This window comes from Bos indicus x Bos taurus, chromosome 19 (assembly GCF_003369695.1).
Source record: "Bos indicus x Bos taurus breed Angus x Brahman F1 hybrid chromosome 19, Bos_hybrid_MaternalHap_v2.0, whole genome shotgun sequence".
NCBI classification, from domain to species: domain Eukaryota; kingdom Metazoa; phylum Chordata; class Mammalia; order Artiodactyla; family Bovidae; genus Bos; species Bos indicus x Bos taurus.
In genome coordinates, this window is record NC_040094.1 from 54,557,392 (window position 1) to 54,573,210 (window position 15,819).

At 54.1% G+C, this 15,819-nt stretch overlaps 2 protein-coding genes across 2 annotated transcripts in view; both read left to right on the forward strand.

Annotated features, from left to right (window-relative positions):
• TIMP2 (TIMP metallopeptidase inhibitor 2) overlaps positions 1 to 15,819 on the forward strand; it is a 54,366-nt gene that overhangs the window by 14,221 nt on the left and 24,326 nt on the right. The window lies entirely within an intron of this gene.
• On the forward strand, positions 6,304 to 14,255 carry CEP295NL (CEP295 N-terminal like). Its single transcript, XM_027518284.1, has one exon. The coding sequence runs from the start codon at positions 8,925 to 8,927 to the stop codon at positions 10,599 to 10,601; it is 1,677 nt and encodes a 558-aa protein (XP_027374085.1). The 5' UTR covers positions 6,304 to 8,924; the 3' UTR covers positions 10,602 to 14,255.

The following is a 15,819-nucleotide window of genomic DNA, read 5'->3' on the forward strand; positions in this document are numbered from 1 at the left end:
TTTGGTCCACTTTCAGTGATGGGCCCCATGAAGAAGGGCCCACTGAGCAGAGCAGGATCATCCAGAGGGTGGGAACCATGTTCTTGGAATCACTAAGCTGGAGAGCCTGGGCTTGGGAGAAATGCCTTCAATGCAGGATCATCTGGAAGAGGATGCCAGTGGTGGCTGTGCTGGGACATTCTGGAATGCCATCAAAGGCCCCACAGGCTGTAGGTTTTAGTCGTATTATCTGCCCTCCCCCCTGACCCCACTCCAAACTTGTCCCATGCTAAAGGTGAATATCCATGACCTTGCTGAGAAGAGGCTAAGAGACTGGGCGCTGAGTATGCTCTGGGGAAGGAGAAATAGACATAAGATTTTGTATCTAGGGGGCCTGGAAGAGGGACCCAGAAAGTGGGTGGGGTGGGTTGTGGTTGAGGGGTTCAGAGGCAGAAATCCTCCCACCACGTGCCAGGTCAGGGACCAGATGACCTCTCCAGAGCCCTTCCAGCCCCACACAAAAGAGTTTCATCCTTGGATCTGCTCTGCCTCCAAGATTCCAAGTTCCTGCTATTGACTTTGTCAAGAAACCAAACCCTGAGATCGGTTGCCATAACATCTCGGGACCAATATCACGTCCTCCAAACTAAATTTCTCAATTGTCATATTTGTGGTGAGTGCCCTTAGTCCTAGCCGTGAGGTCAGACTTGTATGATTTCTTAATTTGGGTGCTCAGTGGGGGCCCCAGGCCAGCATTCCATCCTCCCACCTCCATCCAGCTCGGCTCAGCAGTGGATCCTGGAGGGGCAAACGCCCCCAACCTGAGTGGGACCAGACACCCTCCCTGTGGGAGGAGGGGTGGCCAGCGTTGTCAGGGAGCCCTGACCTTGAGGTGCCACAGCTCAGAAGAGAGACGCCCTGACGAGGACCACTGTGACCATGCTGTCAAGCTGGAACAGGAAGGGTTTTCTCCCTGCCAGGCCATCTTTAAACATCGAAAGCACGCAAGCGCGCTCTCAACAGGCATCTTCATGGTGCCCCTCTGCCATCCCTCTGCCCATTGCCATCCCTCTGCTCGTTACCGGGCACTTCCCAGGTGGCGCTGTTGGCAAAAAACCCGCCTGCCAGTGCAGGTAGACATAATAGACATGGGTTCAATCCCTAGTTTGGGACGATCCCCTGGAGAAGGAAGTGGCAACCCTCTCCAGTATTCTTGCCTGGAGAATCCCATGGACAGCAGGCTACATTCCATATAGGGTTGCAAAACGAGTCAGACACAACAGAAGTGACTTAGCACGCACGCATGCTGCTCATCGCCCCAGCTGTTTAAGCCAAGTCTTCTGTGATCAGTGGACCCACAACCGGTGTGCTGACACATGCTCACCCTCTGGCTGGCCCATCACTGTCCCTGACTTCACCCCTGGTCTGATGTCACAGCACAGCAGCTCTGTCGTTTCCATGGCAGCGGCTGCCAGAGTTCACCAGCTAGGGTGGGTGCTGGGCTGCTGGCGAAGGTGGGGAGCTGCGATTCCAGCCAACTTTGGTCAGTGGGCCCCAGAAACCCTATGCAGACCACCCAGGGCCGAGGTTCTTGGGTCCGGCACCTTATCCATTGTGGGGGCGGTGTTCTCTCTGTGGCCAGTGGTTTGGTGAGCCTCTGAAGGGGGCCCTAGGAAGTGGGCCAATAAGGATGTCCAGGCCACATGTCCAGAGGCTAACTGAAAGTCCTTGCACCACGGGGCTCTGCATCTACAGTTCGACTGGGGAGGATGGACAGTGGAAGCTAGTGGGACAGGGTTGGGAATGAATGTGGTGGTTTGCCGGGGGCGGGGATAGGTCATTATACAACAAGAACAGTTGTTGGCATGGGGGACCCCTGACCTAGGCGGGGTAGCCACAGTCATAAGGTCGGAGGGAAAGCGATTGACATTATCAAGTGACATTTAGCTGGATCAGCCATAAGCAACCCCCCACGCAGCTAGCCTGGTGTCTCCCGTAATTTTGGAAGAGTCTATGCCTTATGACTCTCTTAATGAAGCTGGTTGGGAAGGTAACAGACACAATGACCGAGGCTTGTTCTCCTAAGAGGTTGGCTGCCTGGCCATCTCAGCTTTCTAGAACTGTCCTGGTCCTGAATGTGCATCAGGGAGATGGTTAAACATACAGGTTTACAAACAGCACACCAGGAGAAACCTGTGGTGGGGCCTGGCCAGGACTCATGGTCTCTGTCCATGATCACCTCCTTGCCAGGTGATTCTGATACAGCTGGCCTAACACCCAGCCGGCTTTAGGAACCACCACTTAACTGAGGGAGAGTTGGGAAGTGAGCAAAGACAGAAACTTCTGGGCAGGGAAGTGAGCAAAAGACGGAAACTCTGGGCAGCACCCGGGGTGTCACGAAGTGTGCTTTTAGAGGCTAGAACTCAGAGAAATGGAGTTTAAAGATGTTTCTGATGTGTGTTTTATCCCGGCTTGACTTGGATGTTTCCAGTGATGGGTGTCTCACTACCTATCAAGTCAGCCCAATGATTTCAAGACAGCCCTGTAGAAAGTGCTGCTTTCCATCTTGGCCAATTTCTGCCTCCCTGTAATGTGTTCTCAGTGGTCTGGTCCAGGCATCTGGAGACACGCACAGTAAGTACCACCCTCTTTTCTAAACAGCTTGCCAAACTTGTGGGTGTTTCTGATAGTGATGAGCATCTGCCCAGATGGATGTTGCTGTTATCATCCCCATCTTACAGGCAAACACACTGAGGCGCCTAGGGTTAAGAAACATGCCCTAGGTCACACAACTGCTCAATACTCTGAACCACCAGAGTATACTGTTCTAGACTTTTCTACCACCTGCAAGCATCCCTCCAAACATTCTTGGTTCCATAGGGCTTTCCTTCCTATGACCTGTTTTTGTCTATTTTTTTCATTCTCCTGAACTTTGAGGCCCTCCTCATCCGTAAGCATTCTCTGTCTTTCTGAACCCTATCTGGGAAGAGACAGCCTCTCCCTTACTCAGGTTTTCTCCTTATCTAGTAAATGTGTCGTTCTTATTTAGTATTCATATATTTTTTATATATTGTTTTATTTATTTATTTAGGCTGTTCTGGGTCTTCGTTGCTGAGGGCTTTTCTCTAGCTGCAGTGCACAGGCTTCTTCTCGGTGCGTGGATTTCTCATTGCGGTGGCTTTCTTGTTGCGGAGCACAGGCTCTAGGCATTTGGGCTTCAGCAGTTGCAGCACGTGGGCTCGGTAGAGGTTACCGGGCTCTAGAGCACAGGCACAGCAGTTGTGGCACGTGGACCCAGTTGCTCTGCAGCATGTGGGACCCTCCCAGACCAGGGATTGAACCTGTGTCCCCTGCATTGGCAGGCAGATTCTCCACCATTGAGCCACCAGGGAAACCCTGCTGTATATTTTCTGTTAGGTGAATTCCTAAACATTTCAGTAATTATTTTTTGATTTTGAAACTTCCGGACTATTTTGTTTGGATCCTCACACATCCTGTGGGGTGGGAATGGCGTGGATATTCTTCCAAGTACCTATTTCACGGGGCTGGGCTGGATCATTATCCTGCTTGTTTTTGGCACTTGTAGCAGAACAGGTAAAGATCACGTTGGCTGTTTTGGTGGCCACAGGTCTCTGCCGACTCTGAGCTCCTAGCTGGCTCAGACCCTCTCGTTTCCTGCTTTGCTTCTTTAGAAACTATGGTCTCCCACTTGGCACATGCAGGGTTGGACGTGGAGACCCACATGTGGGTTGTCAATGGGTTCCCAGGACACTTGGCCTTGTTAGATCTGACCAGGTGTTCAAACCTGTGCAAAATCTGAGCTGAAGCCTTGCATTCCAGCAGCATGGCTGCTGTTCCATCTCCTTGTGGGTTATTGTGTGCTGGGGATGTCCCATTCGGCGACAATGGACTTGGACTCAGACGCTTGTGCACTTGACTCATGGAAAGCCCATCAGAGCCCCAGACTCTGTTCAGTCTTCTGGCTTTAGACACAGTTTTAAGACAGTTCTCTGTGTGAGTCCCAGTCAGTCCAGAGCAGTTTAGAAGCTGTATGAGAAAAGGGGGCTAAGACGCCGTCAGACCTCCCAGAAAGTTACAACTATGGAGGAAGCTGTGAAAAGGCGACTGAAATTATATTCTGGGGTTATTTCGTTCAGAGGAATTGTGTCATATATGTATGGTTGTTGATGTTGTTCAGTTCCCAAGTAGTATCCAGCCCCATGGACTACAGCCTGCCAGGCTCCTCTGTCCTCCACTATCTCCCCGAGTTTGCTCAAATTCATGTCCATTGAGTCAGTGATGTTATCTAACTATCTCATACTCTGTTGCCTCCTTCTCCTTTTGCTTTCAATCTTTCCCAGCATCTGGGTCTTTTCCAGTGAGTCAGTTCTTTGCATCAGGTGACCAAAGTATTGGAGCTTCAGCTTCAGTAACAGTCCTTCCAATGAATATTCAGAATATTCAGAAATGTTTTTTGAGGGGTCCTATATATCTTCAAAGCCCTTGAGGGATTTTCTATATTGTAGTTCTAAAGGTAATCCAGAGTTCTAAAAAGGTCAAGTTATATCTCTTCTGTACACTCAGGAGACAGAGAAATGTTTAACTTTACGTGTGAAAGAGCTTTAATTACATGGAAAGGTTCTCTCTGGCCATGCCACTAATTGGGGGCCCTTTTATTTCTATTTTTAAATGTTTCAAAGAAAATGTGCTAAACCATGTCACCTGGGCGTTGAGTCTGTGAGCCTTGGGAGAAAAGCCGGAGCATTTTTCTCGTTGCTGCGGAAATCAGGGGCCACCTTGTCAGGGAGGAGGAACCAGACCAGGTCTGGGAAAGGTGGGCGGGTGGCATGAGGAGGGGTTCTGTTTGAGGAAGAAGGACGGGATTGAGCATGGTGAAGGCGCTGGACTTGCGTGGGGGGCGTTTGGGATGGCTCGGAGCCTGGCTGGCTGCGGAGAAGGGGGCAAGATCATGAACTGCCAGAATGTTCCCAAGCCTGCAGATCAGGGATCGACCAACTGACTCTGGGAGATGGTTAACCGAGCACATTCCTGGGCCCCCTTCCCACTGAGGCTGGGGTGGGATCATCAGTCTGAGGCAGGGCCCCAGAATCTGCATTTTAGCCAGTAGCTCGGGCGACCGTGATGCAAGTGACCTCACATCCTGCTTGGAGACTTGCTTTGCGGACCAGGGAGCTGGTTGCAGATGCTGAAGGGACACAGCTGGCTGAGTCAGAACAGTGGCTGTAACCACAGTGCCGGGGAGGAGGGCAGGGGTGGCGTGGAGATGGGGGAGGTGACAAAAGCCTGGTTAGGAGGCTCAGGTGAGACCCTTCGATCCAGCCTGCCTGGCATCAGAGCCTCACCGCCTCCCTTGTGGTCACTATTCCTCCTCGTTGGACTGGGGTTGCCCTGGAGGCTCCGTTGAGGGGTTAGAAGGCAGGAGGGCTGCTGTGGGCCTGGGTGCTTCCCGGTGGCCTGGGAGGGGGTCTGCCTTGGCTGAAGAGTCATCTGAGCCGCTGCCCAGGTGACCACCGAGGGCTGGCTCTGCGCACCAGGGACGGCAGAGGGTGAGAGGAGAATGGGCCCAGTGTTCCTCACGGCGGCCGTGCTGAGCGGGCCTTCTGTAAGGACGGGGCTGTGGCTTCCTGAGGGGTTGAGGGTGGCGGTCACAGCCCAGCCTGTCCCCCTCTGGGGGAGCAGGAGCAGAAGACCCAAGGGAGAACTGGACGCCCAGAGCATTCTGGTCTGGTCAGTGAGCAGGGCAGGGCTTGGAGATGAGGGCCTCAGGGAGCTGGGGACATGGGCAGAGGGCCCAGGTGCATCTGCCAGTTGCTCTAGGGTTTTCAGTTCCTGAACAAGGGAGCTGACTAATTTCTGGGCTTTTTCCCCCAAGGTCACCATCCAGATGTTATAGGTTTTCATCCATTTGCATGTCTCTAGGAAAATCAACTGGCCTGCACTGGGGCGCCTGCCCCAGCCGCCCTGGCTTGGGCTGTAACGGGGTGATTGAGTGGGTGGGGGCCCTCCAGAGTGGGAGACGCTCGTCCAGGTTATGCTGATCGTCACCCGTTAGCAGTGCAATTTACGCTGTTCTCTCCAGCTGTCTTCCAAGATGGACAAAGAAACCTTCACAGCTCTGTCCCTCTCCTCATCTGTTTGGACACCCCTATGGGCATTCCTGTGCTGTGCTCAGTTACTCGGTCATGTCTGACTCTTTGCAGCCCCATGGACTGTAGCTGGAGAGGCTCCTCTGTCCATGGAGATTCTCCAGACAAGAATACTGGGTGGGTTACCATGCCCTCCTCCAGGGGATCTTCCCAAGCCAGGGATCAAACCAAGGGCTCCCTCATTGCAGGCGGATTCTTTGCCATCTGAGCCACCAGGGAAGCCTGTGGCCATTCCTAAGGGTAGGAAAAGCTGTCTCTGATGTTTGGGACTCAGATTCAAACCCAGCTCGTCCCTGTGAGCTGGGACAGTTACTCAGTTTCTGTGCTTCCCCTTCTTCGTGTAGGGACATGATTTCCTTTTCCTTGGGCGTGTACTTAGGTAGATCTACTTTTACCTTTTACTTACGGCTGCACTGGGTCTTCATTGCTTGGCATGGGCTTTCTCTAGTTGTAGTGAGCAGGGGCTACCCTCCAGTTGCAGTGCTTGGACTTCTTACTGCAGGGGCTTCTCAGTTGTGGCACGTGGGCTTAGTTTACCCCGAGGCATGTGGAATCTTCCTGGACCAGGGATCAAACCAGTGTCGCCTGCATTGGCAGGCAGATTCTTAACCACTGGACCATCAGGGAAGTCCCATACATTTACCTTTGTATAACACTGCGAAACTTTTTCAGAACAGCTGCAGCATTTTGCATCCCCACCAGGAACCAGAAGCCTGTGAGGGTTCCGATGTCCCCAGGCCCTCGCCAACATTTGTCATTGCCTGTCTCTTTCATTGTAGCCATCCTAGTGGGTGTGAAGTGGTATCTTCATTTGGCATTTCCCTGATGAGGGTTGATGTTGACCATCTTGTTATGGGCTTTTATCAGCCATACATAAACCTTCTTTGGTGATGTGTATATTTCAGCCTTTTGCCCATTTTTAAATGGATTGTTTGTTGTCTTCTTACTGGGTCGTACGAGTAGTTTATACCAACTGATTCAGGTCTTTTGTTGAGTGTGTGATTTGCAGGTATTTCCTTCCAGTCCGTGTCTTATGTTTATACCTATTAACAATGTCTTTTGAAGTGCAAAGGTTTTTAATACTGATGATGCCAAACTTATCAATTTCTTATATTGTTTTTGCTCTTGGAGTTGTATCTAAGAATGTGTGCCTAGTCTGAGGTCAGGAAATTACACTTCTGCTTTCTTCTAATTGTAGCTTTAGACTTTACATTAAGGTCTATGATCCATTTGCATTAATTTTTGTATATGATATACAATTTTGTATATGGTAAGACAGGGTCTAAATTAATCTTTTTTGTATGTGGATACCCGTGTCACTTTGGTTGAAAATATCAACCATTGTGTTTAACGCCCTAGCTTTCTCTTTCTCTCTCCTCTTGCTCATCATGGGGGTTGGCAGACTGGTAGAATATGGTATTAACCAGGTTTCCACATGTCTAACTGCATGATCACAGTTACCAAAAGCTGGTGGCTATGTGACCATTGGTCAAAGACAAGATGTCTACCTGAGCAGCAGCTGCCACTTGCCAGCTGTGTGATCTGGGTCAAGTTTCTCAGTTGCTCCCTGCCTCAGTTTCCCCACCTGTGAACCAGGGGTGCACAGGTTCATTCACCCTTGCACCCTCGATAACTCCTTACCTCCAGGGTTACTGGAAAAAAGACAAGTGGAGGGCAGCCCGCACAGTTCACATTAGTTGTTCCAATTGATGCAGTGGGATTTCTGGGGACCACCATTACTTTGAGCTAAAATTTGCTCAGCCTGACTCCACCCCTCATACCCTAAGATGAAAGAAGGGAAGGGAATCCTACACAGCTGAAGTGGGCTCCGCCGTCCAGGAGGCGGCTCATGTAGCCCACAAATAATGGCGTTTTTGGACACCAGCTGTGAGTGGCCACAGGCTCCATACTCTTTTTTTCTGGTATAAATGCAGGTCCTTCTTTAGGAAGGTCTGGTGGAGCACGTGTCCCTGCCTGATGCCAAAGAGATGTGAAAAAAGAGATACCACCAGCTTAACCTCTGTTTGCACTGAATTTTAGTACAAACATTCGATCCGCAGTCATCTGTGCACCTCCCCCCACCCACGCGCACACACGCACACACCTTTCTTGCCGGGGTGTGTTCCTCCTACACTCCTTCCTCCTTTCATTTATAAGTAGCTCCCTCCAGAGGGCCAGGCATTTGCACACACCCCCCTGACCCGAGCCCTAACTCGTCTCCTAAGGTGGGGTCTTAACCTCAGCACTGTGGACATTGAGGGCCAGGTCCCTGCTAGTCGCAGGGCCGCCGTCCTGTGCATCACAGGCTGTTTCATAGCAGCCCTGCATCCACCCACTAGATGCCTGTAGCACTGCCCCCTCCTCCAGGTGTGGCAACCAAAACTGTCTCCAGAAATGGCCACACGTGCCCCTCTGAAGCAAAACCACCCTCTGCTGAGAATAGCTGCCCTGCAGGTCTTGTGTGGAGGCTTGTGAGACAGAAATCGGGAGCTGAGAACGGGCCGTTGCGGGTGGGGGTCTGGAGGACAGTCTGAAGGGACGGGTCACCTCCCCTAGGCACCCCCAGCCCACCACACTCAGAGTCCCCCCTTTGCCTTGTCTCCAGGGTCTCGCTTTCCTTGGAACACTCAGGGCAGCTCTGTGCATCCTTCTTCCGGGTGGGCTTGACCCAGAACAGCCGTGGCAGCTGTGGCCTCTCGGCCCCTGGTGCCCTTGAACCTCCGCTCTCTCGGTTCCTACCACCTTCTCTCCAAAGCTGTGTCTGTACAAGTCCCTGACATGCGAAGAAGCTCGGAGAGAGCTGCTCGACAGAGCCCCAGTCCCGACAAGGAAGCCTGGTTCTCGAGGCAGAACCTTTCGGACAGATTGCTCCAGGTCCGAGAGAAGGGAGCCCTGGCCCCGCAGAGAAGACAGAAGGACCCCCAGCAGCGGAAGACACAGCTGCTCCAGCGCTTGGTCGAGGAGCTGAAGGCAGAGTGGCCGGAGGCCCTGGACCAGCAAATTCGAGGCCTGGGGCGGCTGTACTTAGCGCATCTGTTGGGCTCGGGGGGCGAACGGGCTGAGGACCATGAACCCGACTCAGAGGGCTCGGCCCAGCGGGGAGCAGCCAGGTTGCCCAGGGCCAAGGGGAAGCACAGAGTGGCCGCGCGGGAGGAGAAGGGACGCAGGGAGGAGCTGGCCCGACGGCAACCCTGGTGCGCCACGTCCCGGAGGAGAGCAGTGGACCGAGAGAGGCAGGGGGCCTCCAGAGCCACGGGCCCATGTCCCCCTTCCCTGAGCCCCCCGGAGAGGAGCAAAGGAAAACGAGCGCCTTCCACGAAGACCGGCGGGGGCTGCCGTCATGGGACAAATGTGGAGAAGCTCTTGGCTGCCCCGGAGGGGATCAAGCGCCTGGAGGAACAGGAGAGTGACGCAGCCAGGGAGGGCAGGAGGCAGCTGGGGAAGCGGCCAGCTCGTCGTCAAGGCCCGAAAAACAACTGTCTGGATCAGAGCCCCGAAGGCAAAGCCGACCACCTGGAACAGCTGTGTCCAGTCGGCTCGACCCACAGAAGGGGGGCCTCGCCACCCGCGAAGCTCGGGAACAAGAGCAAGTGGCAGAGAGAGCTGGAATTTGCCTTCGAAGAGTTGTTTGATACCAACAGGAAGCTGAAAAAACACCTGACCTCGCAGCTGGATCTCAAGCCCGGGGTGGAGCAGAGCCCTGGGGAAGACCAGAACTTCAAGGAGGAGACGCAAGCACGGAGAAGGGAGAGCCAGAGAGAGAAGGTGGAAGGAGATGCAGAGATTCATGTGGTGTCTGCCGGGGAGCCCACGAATCCAGTGGGGATGGAAGCCCACCTGACGCCGTCCAGAACCAGCTTGCAAAAGTTTCTAAGCAAGCTCGAGAACCAGAAATACCATAGGATGGCCAAGGGCGTGGTTAAGAGCGACAGTACACTTTGGTCTCCTGGAGCAGGAACCTCTCTGGATGAAAAGGACTGGCTCTTCTGCAGCCCTGGATCCGGATGGGAACCGGCCCAACTGGATGCGCTGGTGCAGGGCTCCCTTCAGCTTCACCCGCAAGAACAGGCAGACAGGGTTGGCTTGATGGCAGCAATGCAGAAGCAGAAGATGCAGGTGGAGCAAAGAAGCATAAAGCAGCTGGACCTGCTCGAGCAGATCGAACACCACAAGGTGAGCTTGGAGGCCGACCTCCAGACGGAGCTGAAAGATGGCAGGAGGGGACAGAGGCAAGCTCGTCTGGTTCATCCGAAGCCTGACTCCCCTCCAGACCCAGAGAAGGAAGGCGGGTATGACCGCAGCCCCACTTCCCCCTCGGCTGCCATCGTCGACGATGACAGGCACAGTCAGATGATCCGTGACATTCAACAGCAGATTCTAGAGCAAAACAAGTTGCACAAGCAGTTTCTTAAAGAAGCCAGGAAACGCTTGCTGGAGTTTCAGAAAATATGTTAAAAGTGAGAGTCCCACCCATGGTAAATACATCGCTGATAACTGGGCGTTCTGCCGGAACTGGTAGTACCCAAGCCTGTGCGATTGTATTTGCGTCATCTGCTCAGAAACCCGTAGCCTCTTTAAAATGGGCCATCAGTCATCCTCCTGTGCTTTTGGCGCGAGTTCCTCTGCAGAAATCCTACTTACTCCCAATCTTGCCTTTAAAAACTAAGTCCTATTCGGAAAGAATCCTTAGCACGAAAATAAGAACCCGTGTAGGGCGCGGTATGTGGGTCTGGCCAGCGTTAGCCCAGAGGTGTGTCCTGGAGCTGAGGCTGTTTTCATGTACCGCGAGCGCAGATGGAAGTGCCAGGTACATTTAAGCGCTTCAGATGTTTTAGTCGAATAAACACTGGACTTTGAGGGGCATCCAAGGTCAGACGGGCGCAATTTCAAAAGATACATCATTGGTTGCTTAGCCAGTGGCTGAGACGTTCACGGAGAGGTCTAACGAAAATCTTTCCGTCTTTTCAAAGCAACGTCGTTTCATAGGACATCACTTGGTAACATTCTTGTAAATTTACTATTAGAAAGTGGCAGAGAGGGAGAGAGGGGGGTGGGAGCAAGAGGAAGAAAGAGGAAAGAGGAGAAAAGAAAGGGGAAATGCTTCTCAGTGACACAGCCCTACAGACTCCTTTGGGGCTGGCAGTGGTGGGGGAGGGAGGCGGCGGGGAATAGGGTGTCTGATCGGTTGCCTTTTTCCCAGCTGTACTCCTGACCCAGAAGCCTCAGTAGCCACAGAGACCCTACACTGGATGGGGCTTTATCTACCAGTTGCATACTTAAGGATTGGAATGGAGTGGACAAACCTTTTCTGCAAGGAGCTGAGAGTAGCATTCTAAGCTTCACTGGCCATATCGTCTCTGTGGCAACTACTCAATGCCTGGAAGGCAGCCATAGACTACATGAATGGGTGTGACCGAGTTCCAATAAGACTTGATTTACAAAAATAAGGGGTAGGCAGGCTTTGGCCCTCAAGCCAGCATTAGCTGACCCCTGGGCTTAGCATATCAAGGAGATGGGCCTCCCTCCCTCCCTTCCAGGAACCTCAGCTGTCCTGAGTAGGAGCCCCTCTTCAGTCATGGTATGTGGGCATCACTGGGCCATCAATGGCCTTTTTAATCTTACGTAGTTTTGCACCAGAGCCTAGCTGTAGTGACCAACAGGGAGTGAAGGCAGGGTCTGTTGGGACCCCAGCCTGCCCACATGTAGATGGTATAATCATCACCTATGAGCCCACCATTCAAATCTGAGATCTGAAATATTTGCCGAAAACCAGCTTTATCTGTGTGCCCCTTCCCTCTTCTGTATGCTGTTCCTCCTTAGCTGTACTGTGTATCCGCAGAACTTGGGAGTTGTCCCCACTTCACACACCAGAACACACCCTGTATTGTTCAGCTTTACTTAGGCTTGACCCCTATAAAAAGGATGTTACAGCACATGTGGTCTTTTGGAAGCTCTTTTGGACCCAGCGTAGTGAGTTCGTCCATCTCACAGGCAGGTGTCAGGTTTGCTGCTGCGTCCCGTTATCGTGGGAGCCTCTGAGCCTCCTTCCCACCGCTGCCTGTTTTGGGCCAGTTCCCGAAATGAGAATAACATCCCTGATGCACGGGGGTCAAAAGGCCTGGCATCAGAAAGTGCTTTGGGGATGTGTGGCCACCCCAGCTGGGACGGAGGTGTGGGAAAGGTCTCCTTCCTCCTTTGCTTCCCATTTTCACCTCTTTTTTGCCTCTGGAAAATGTTGGCCTGACCTTGCACCATTTTTTCCTGTGCAAATATTGACTGGCAGACACTGCCTCACAAGCCTGGAGGTGAACAGTGAACAACATGCACACGGAAACATTACATTCTGGTGGAGGATACAGGTAACAAGTGACCACAGAGACTTAGATGGCGATGGAAGAATACTCAGAGAGGCAGGGTGAGTGGCCGGATGCGTGTCTCTGAGCATCCAGCCCCCAGCCCCTGAACGTGCCCGTTTGTATGGAGCAGTAATGGCATCCAGCAAGGTGTTTGGTGGGTTTTTGTGTTTTTTTTGGTTTTGTTTTAAAATCAATAGTTTTGAGTGAGGATCCTCCCACCATCTCATGTCTCCAGCATGTGGGTCTCTGTTGTCTGTGGCTTTCCCATTTGAGGTAGAGAAAATGTTTGATCCCAGCCCCATTTCTCTGATCTGCTTCTGCAAAGTCATGGGTCAGGGCTGCAGAGCCGCTCAGTGTGGTCTGAGTCCAGCGTGAATAAAAACAAAAGTCCTGGGGCTGGGAGACCTTTGTCACTCCTGGGCCAAATGAGTATTCCCTCCAGGGAGGGGCACAGGCCTTCAGCAGGTGCTCAGCCAGAACTCCGTCTGTCGCCATGGGATTGCCTCGGTCTGAGGGTGGAGGGGACACCCTGGGGTCACCGGGTTTAAAGCCGTGGCCACGATGGGACCCAAACACTGAGTAATGGTGTTCTCCTGACTCGGCCTGGAAGCCACAGTCTGATGAAGGGGCAAGCCTGCCTTTGAGTGCGTTATTTTTGTTTCCACTTTCAAAGGTCGTGTTTGCGCCTCGTGTGTTCTAGGTGAGGAATCGTCCCCTCTTGGCCACACTTGAGCTAAAAGTAGGTGTCGGGGAAGGGCAGTGAGACATGGTGGAGGGTGACTCATCTCTGCCCGGACGGTCCCTCCCACACTGTCCCCCAGCAGCTGTATGAGACACCTTGCCCTTCTCCGCCTGACCTGCGGAAGACCGAAGCGGGGTGGTCTAGAGCACCCTCTTGCCCGGACCAGCAATGTGAGCAACAGAACAGCCCTCCAGGACCACCTCCCCCCAAACAGGTGACCCTCCAGTGGTTCCCAGCAGAGGCGTCACCGGTCACTTTGATCTCAGTGGTGTCCCAGGGGCCCACTGTGGCGTCTGCGAAGACACCGCCTTCACTCCTTGTTGGTCACTTTGATGCGACCGGATGCAGGTGCCAAGGACCCTGGGGCAGCGCCCCCAGGACAGTTTCCACCCAGTCCTTCCAGAGAGCAGTGGGGACCCCGACATGGTGGCTCCTCCTAGGGGGTCCTCCCTCCTTCCCCCATGGGCTCTTCCTCTCTGAAATTGCATCTTCTAGAACGTTCCCCTGGTTGTGTGCTTCCATCCCCACACTTGGGGCAGCTTCCTTGTTCCTGTTTCTCTCTGGGTCATCAGGTCACGTCCTTGCAGCCAGATGGTGGCCCCTGGGGAAGGCCTCCATGGCCGATGGGCTGGTGGACAGCCCCGTCCCCCCCGCCCGTTTGCCCAAGCAATCTGCACGGGGCAGGCAGCATCTGTGGTACCTGTCACAAGGTCCACTCTCCACGGGCACATGTGAGCCAGCAGTGACGGATAAGAAGCGGGACAAGGGACAGCAGTTCAGCCGAGATGGCGGGACAGGTCCTGCCCTGGTGGGGCCAGGGGGGCACCCTTGGTTTTGGATGTGTCCCCGCATTCCGTGGGTGCTGCCCTGGGGGTCCTCGTGCCTGTCCCCTCCCCCATCCAGCCAGGTGCTGGGTTGCAGCGTGCACGAGAACATCCAGAAACTCAGAAATGTAAAATGACGGGAAGATAGGTTTTTAAAATTGAGGCGTGGGGCAGGGGTGCCTCTTCCGGTGAGCCGAAGGAGGCCATAAGGAGCGGCCACTTCTTGCCTCCACGCTATTTGCTCTGTAACAGGATGGAGAGTCGATGGCAGAGCATAGCCTACCCTCATCCCGGCCTGGAGACGAGGTGGGGGGGTGGATTGCACCCCACACACCACCCACACACCACCCACTCCAAGGGGCAGGTGAGCTAAGCTCACGAGGACTAGCTGAGGAGTGGGCGCATGACCTCCCAGCCCGCTCACCCAGAATCCCTCCACAGTGGCAGCTGGAGGTGTGGTCCTGGGATTCCCGCCTTCCCATCCCTGCCCCTGGCTCCTGAGCAGTGCGGTGCGTCAGGGTCAGCCCACAGACCACGTGCTTCAGCATCCCACGCCAGGGCCGCCGCTGCAGCAGTGTCCACGCGGATGGGGCCTGAGCCACCGGCCCTCTGTGTGTGTTCACACCCTAAAGTGAGACCTGCCCAAGGTCCCGGCCCACCAGTGAGGATGCGACCTTCGTCTGCTGCCCCTTGCTTCTCTGCTGTCCATCCGGCCCCTTCCTCAGCCTGCGGGCGGGGAGGGATGAAGGCAAGGCGGGGTAGCCCGGAGTCCTCCCAGCGTCTCTCCCAGCCTCCCACTGCCCCCTGCCCCGCCCAGTCCTGCTCCTGCCCCCGCTCCGGGCTCCAGGCTTGGGTTTGCAGGGCTGAGCTTGGCTCCTCCTCAGGGTCTTGGCGGAGAAAGTGCAGAGCAGCAGTTCCCTCCACAAAGCCGCACTGTTCTCAGCAAATCCTCCCAGGAGCGGGATGCATTTTTTTCAAGTGATTCAGCAGCACGTGAATGGGAAGGGCCCCGAGCCCAAGGCTTAGGAGACCGTGATCAAGGCCTCTGGCGTGAGATCCCACTGGGCCGACAGCGAGAAAGGAGGAAGGGTGGTGGGGCTTGAGTCGCGGTTCTATCCGGGTCCTGGGGCGGGGGGGGGGGGGAGGGGGCGGGGCGGTCAGGAGGGCAGCTTGAAGTGGGGCAGTGAGGCCTGCAGCGTGTGTCTGCATGGCAAGGCTCTCCTAGAGTTGCTTCTCTCCTGCTTCCCAGGGGAGCCAAAGCAAACGAACAGAAAATGGAGATGGGCAAGCTGGTCTCCATGGAGACGGGGCATCCAGTGGACAGCCGCTCACGTGTGTGTGCTAGAATCTTGAGCAACAAGGGCGGGCCTGGCAGATCCTCAGGTAGCAGGCTCTCAAGCAGCGTGGACCAGGGCTGGGGCTGTGGTGCTATTTCCTGTTGTCTGTCTGCACCGTCCCTGCCCCACCCTCGATTCCCGAATAAACACATCTGCAATGAGCAGTTATCATTCCAGGAGTTTTTGACCTTGGCCTGAGTCATGCTGGCCAAGTCTTGACCTCACCCTAGAGAGCCCAGCCCTGCTCTGCCCTGGACATCTGTTGGCTCCTGGAGTTGGGGAGGTCTGGGAAGCTTTGGGGGACCTGGTGGTGGGGGCAGGGTGCAGTCTCTCACAGCTGCTGCAGGGACAGATGAAACCCTCAGTTGCCTGCAGCATCTCAGGGCTGTTTCTGATTACTTCATTTCCCTGAAA

Bases quoted from the DNA above. Each gene is read 5' to 3' on its own strand.
- CEP295NL (XM_027518284.1), top strand. From the start codon at position 8,925: ATGCGAAGAAGCTCGGAGAGAGCTGCTCGACAGAGCCCCAGTCCCGAC.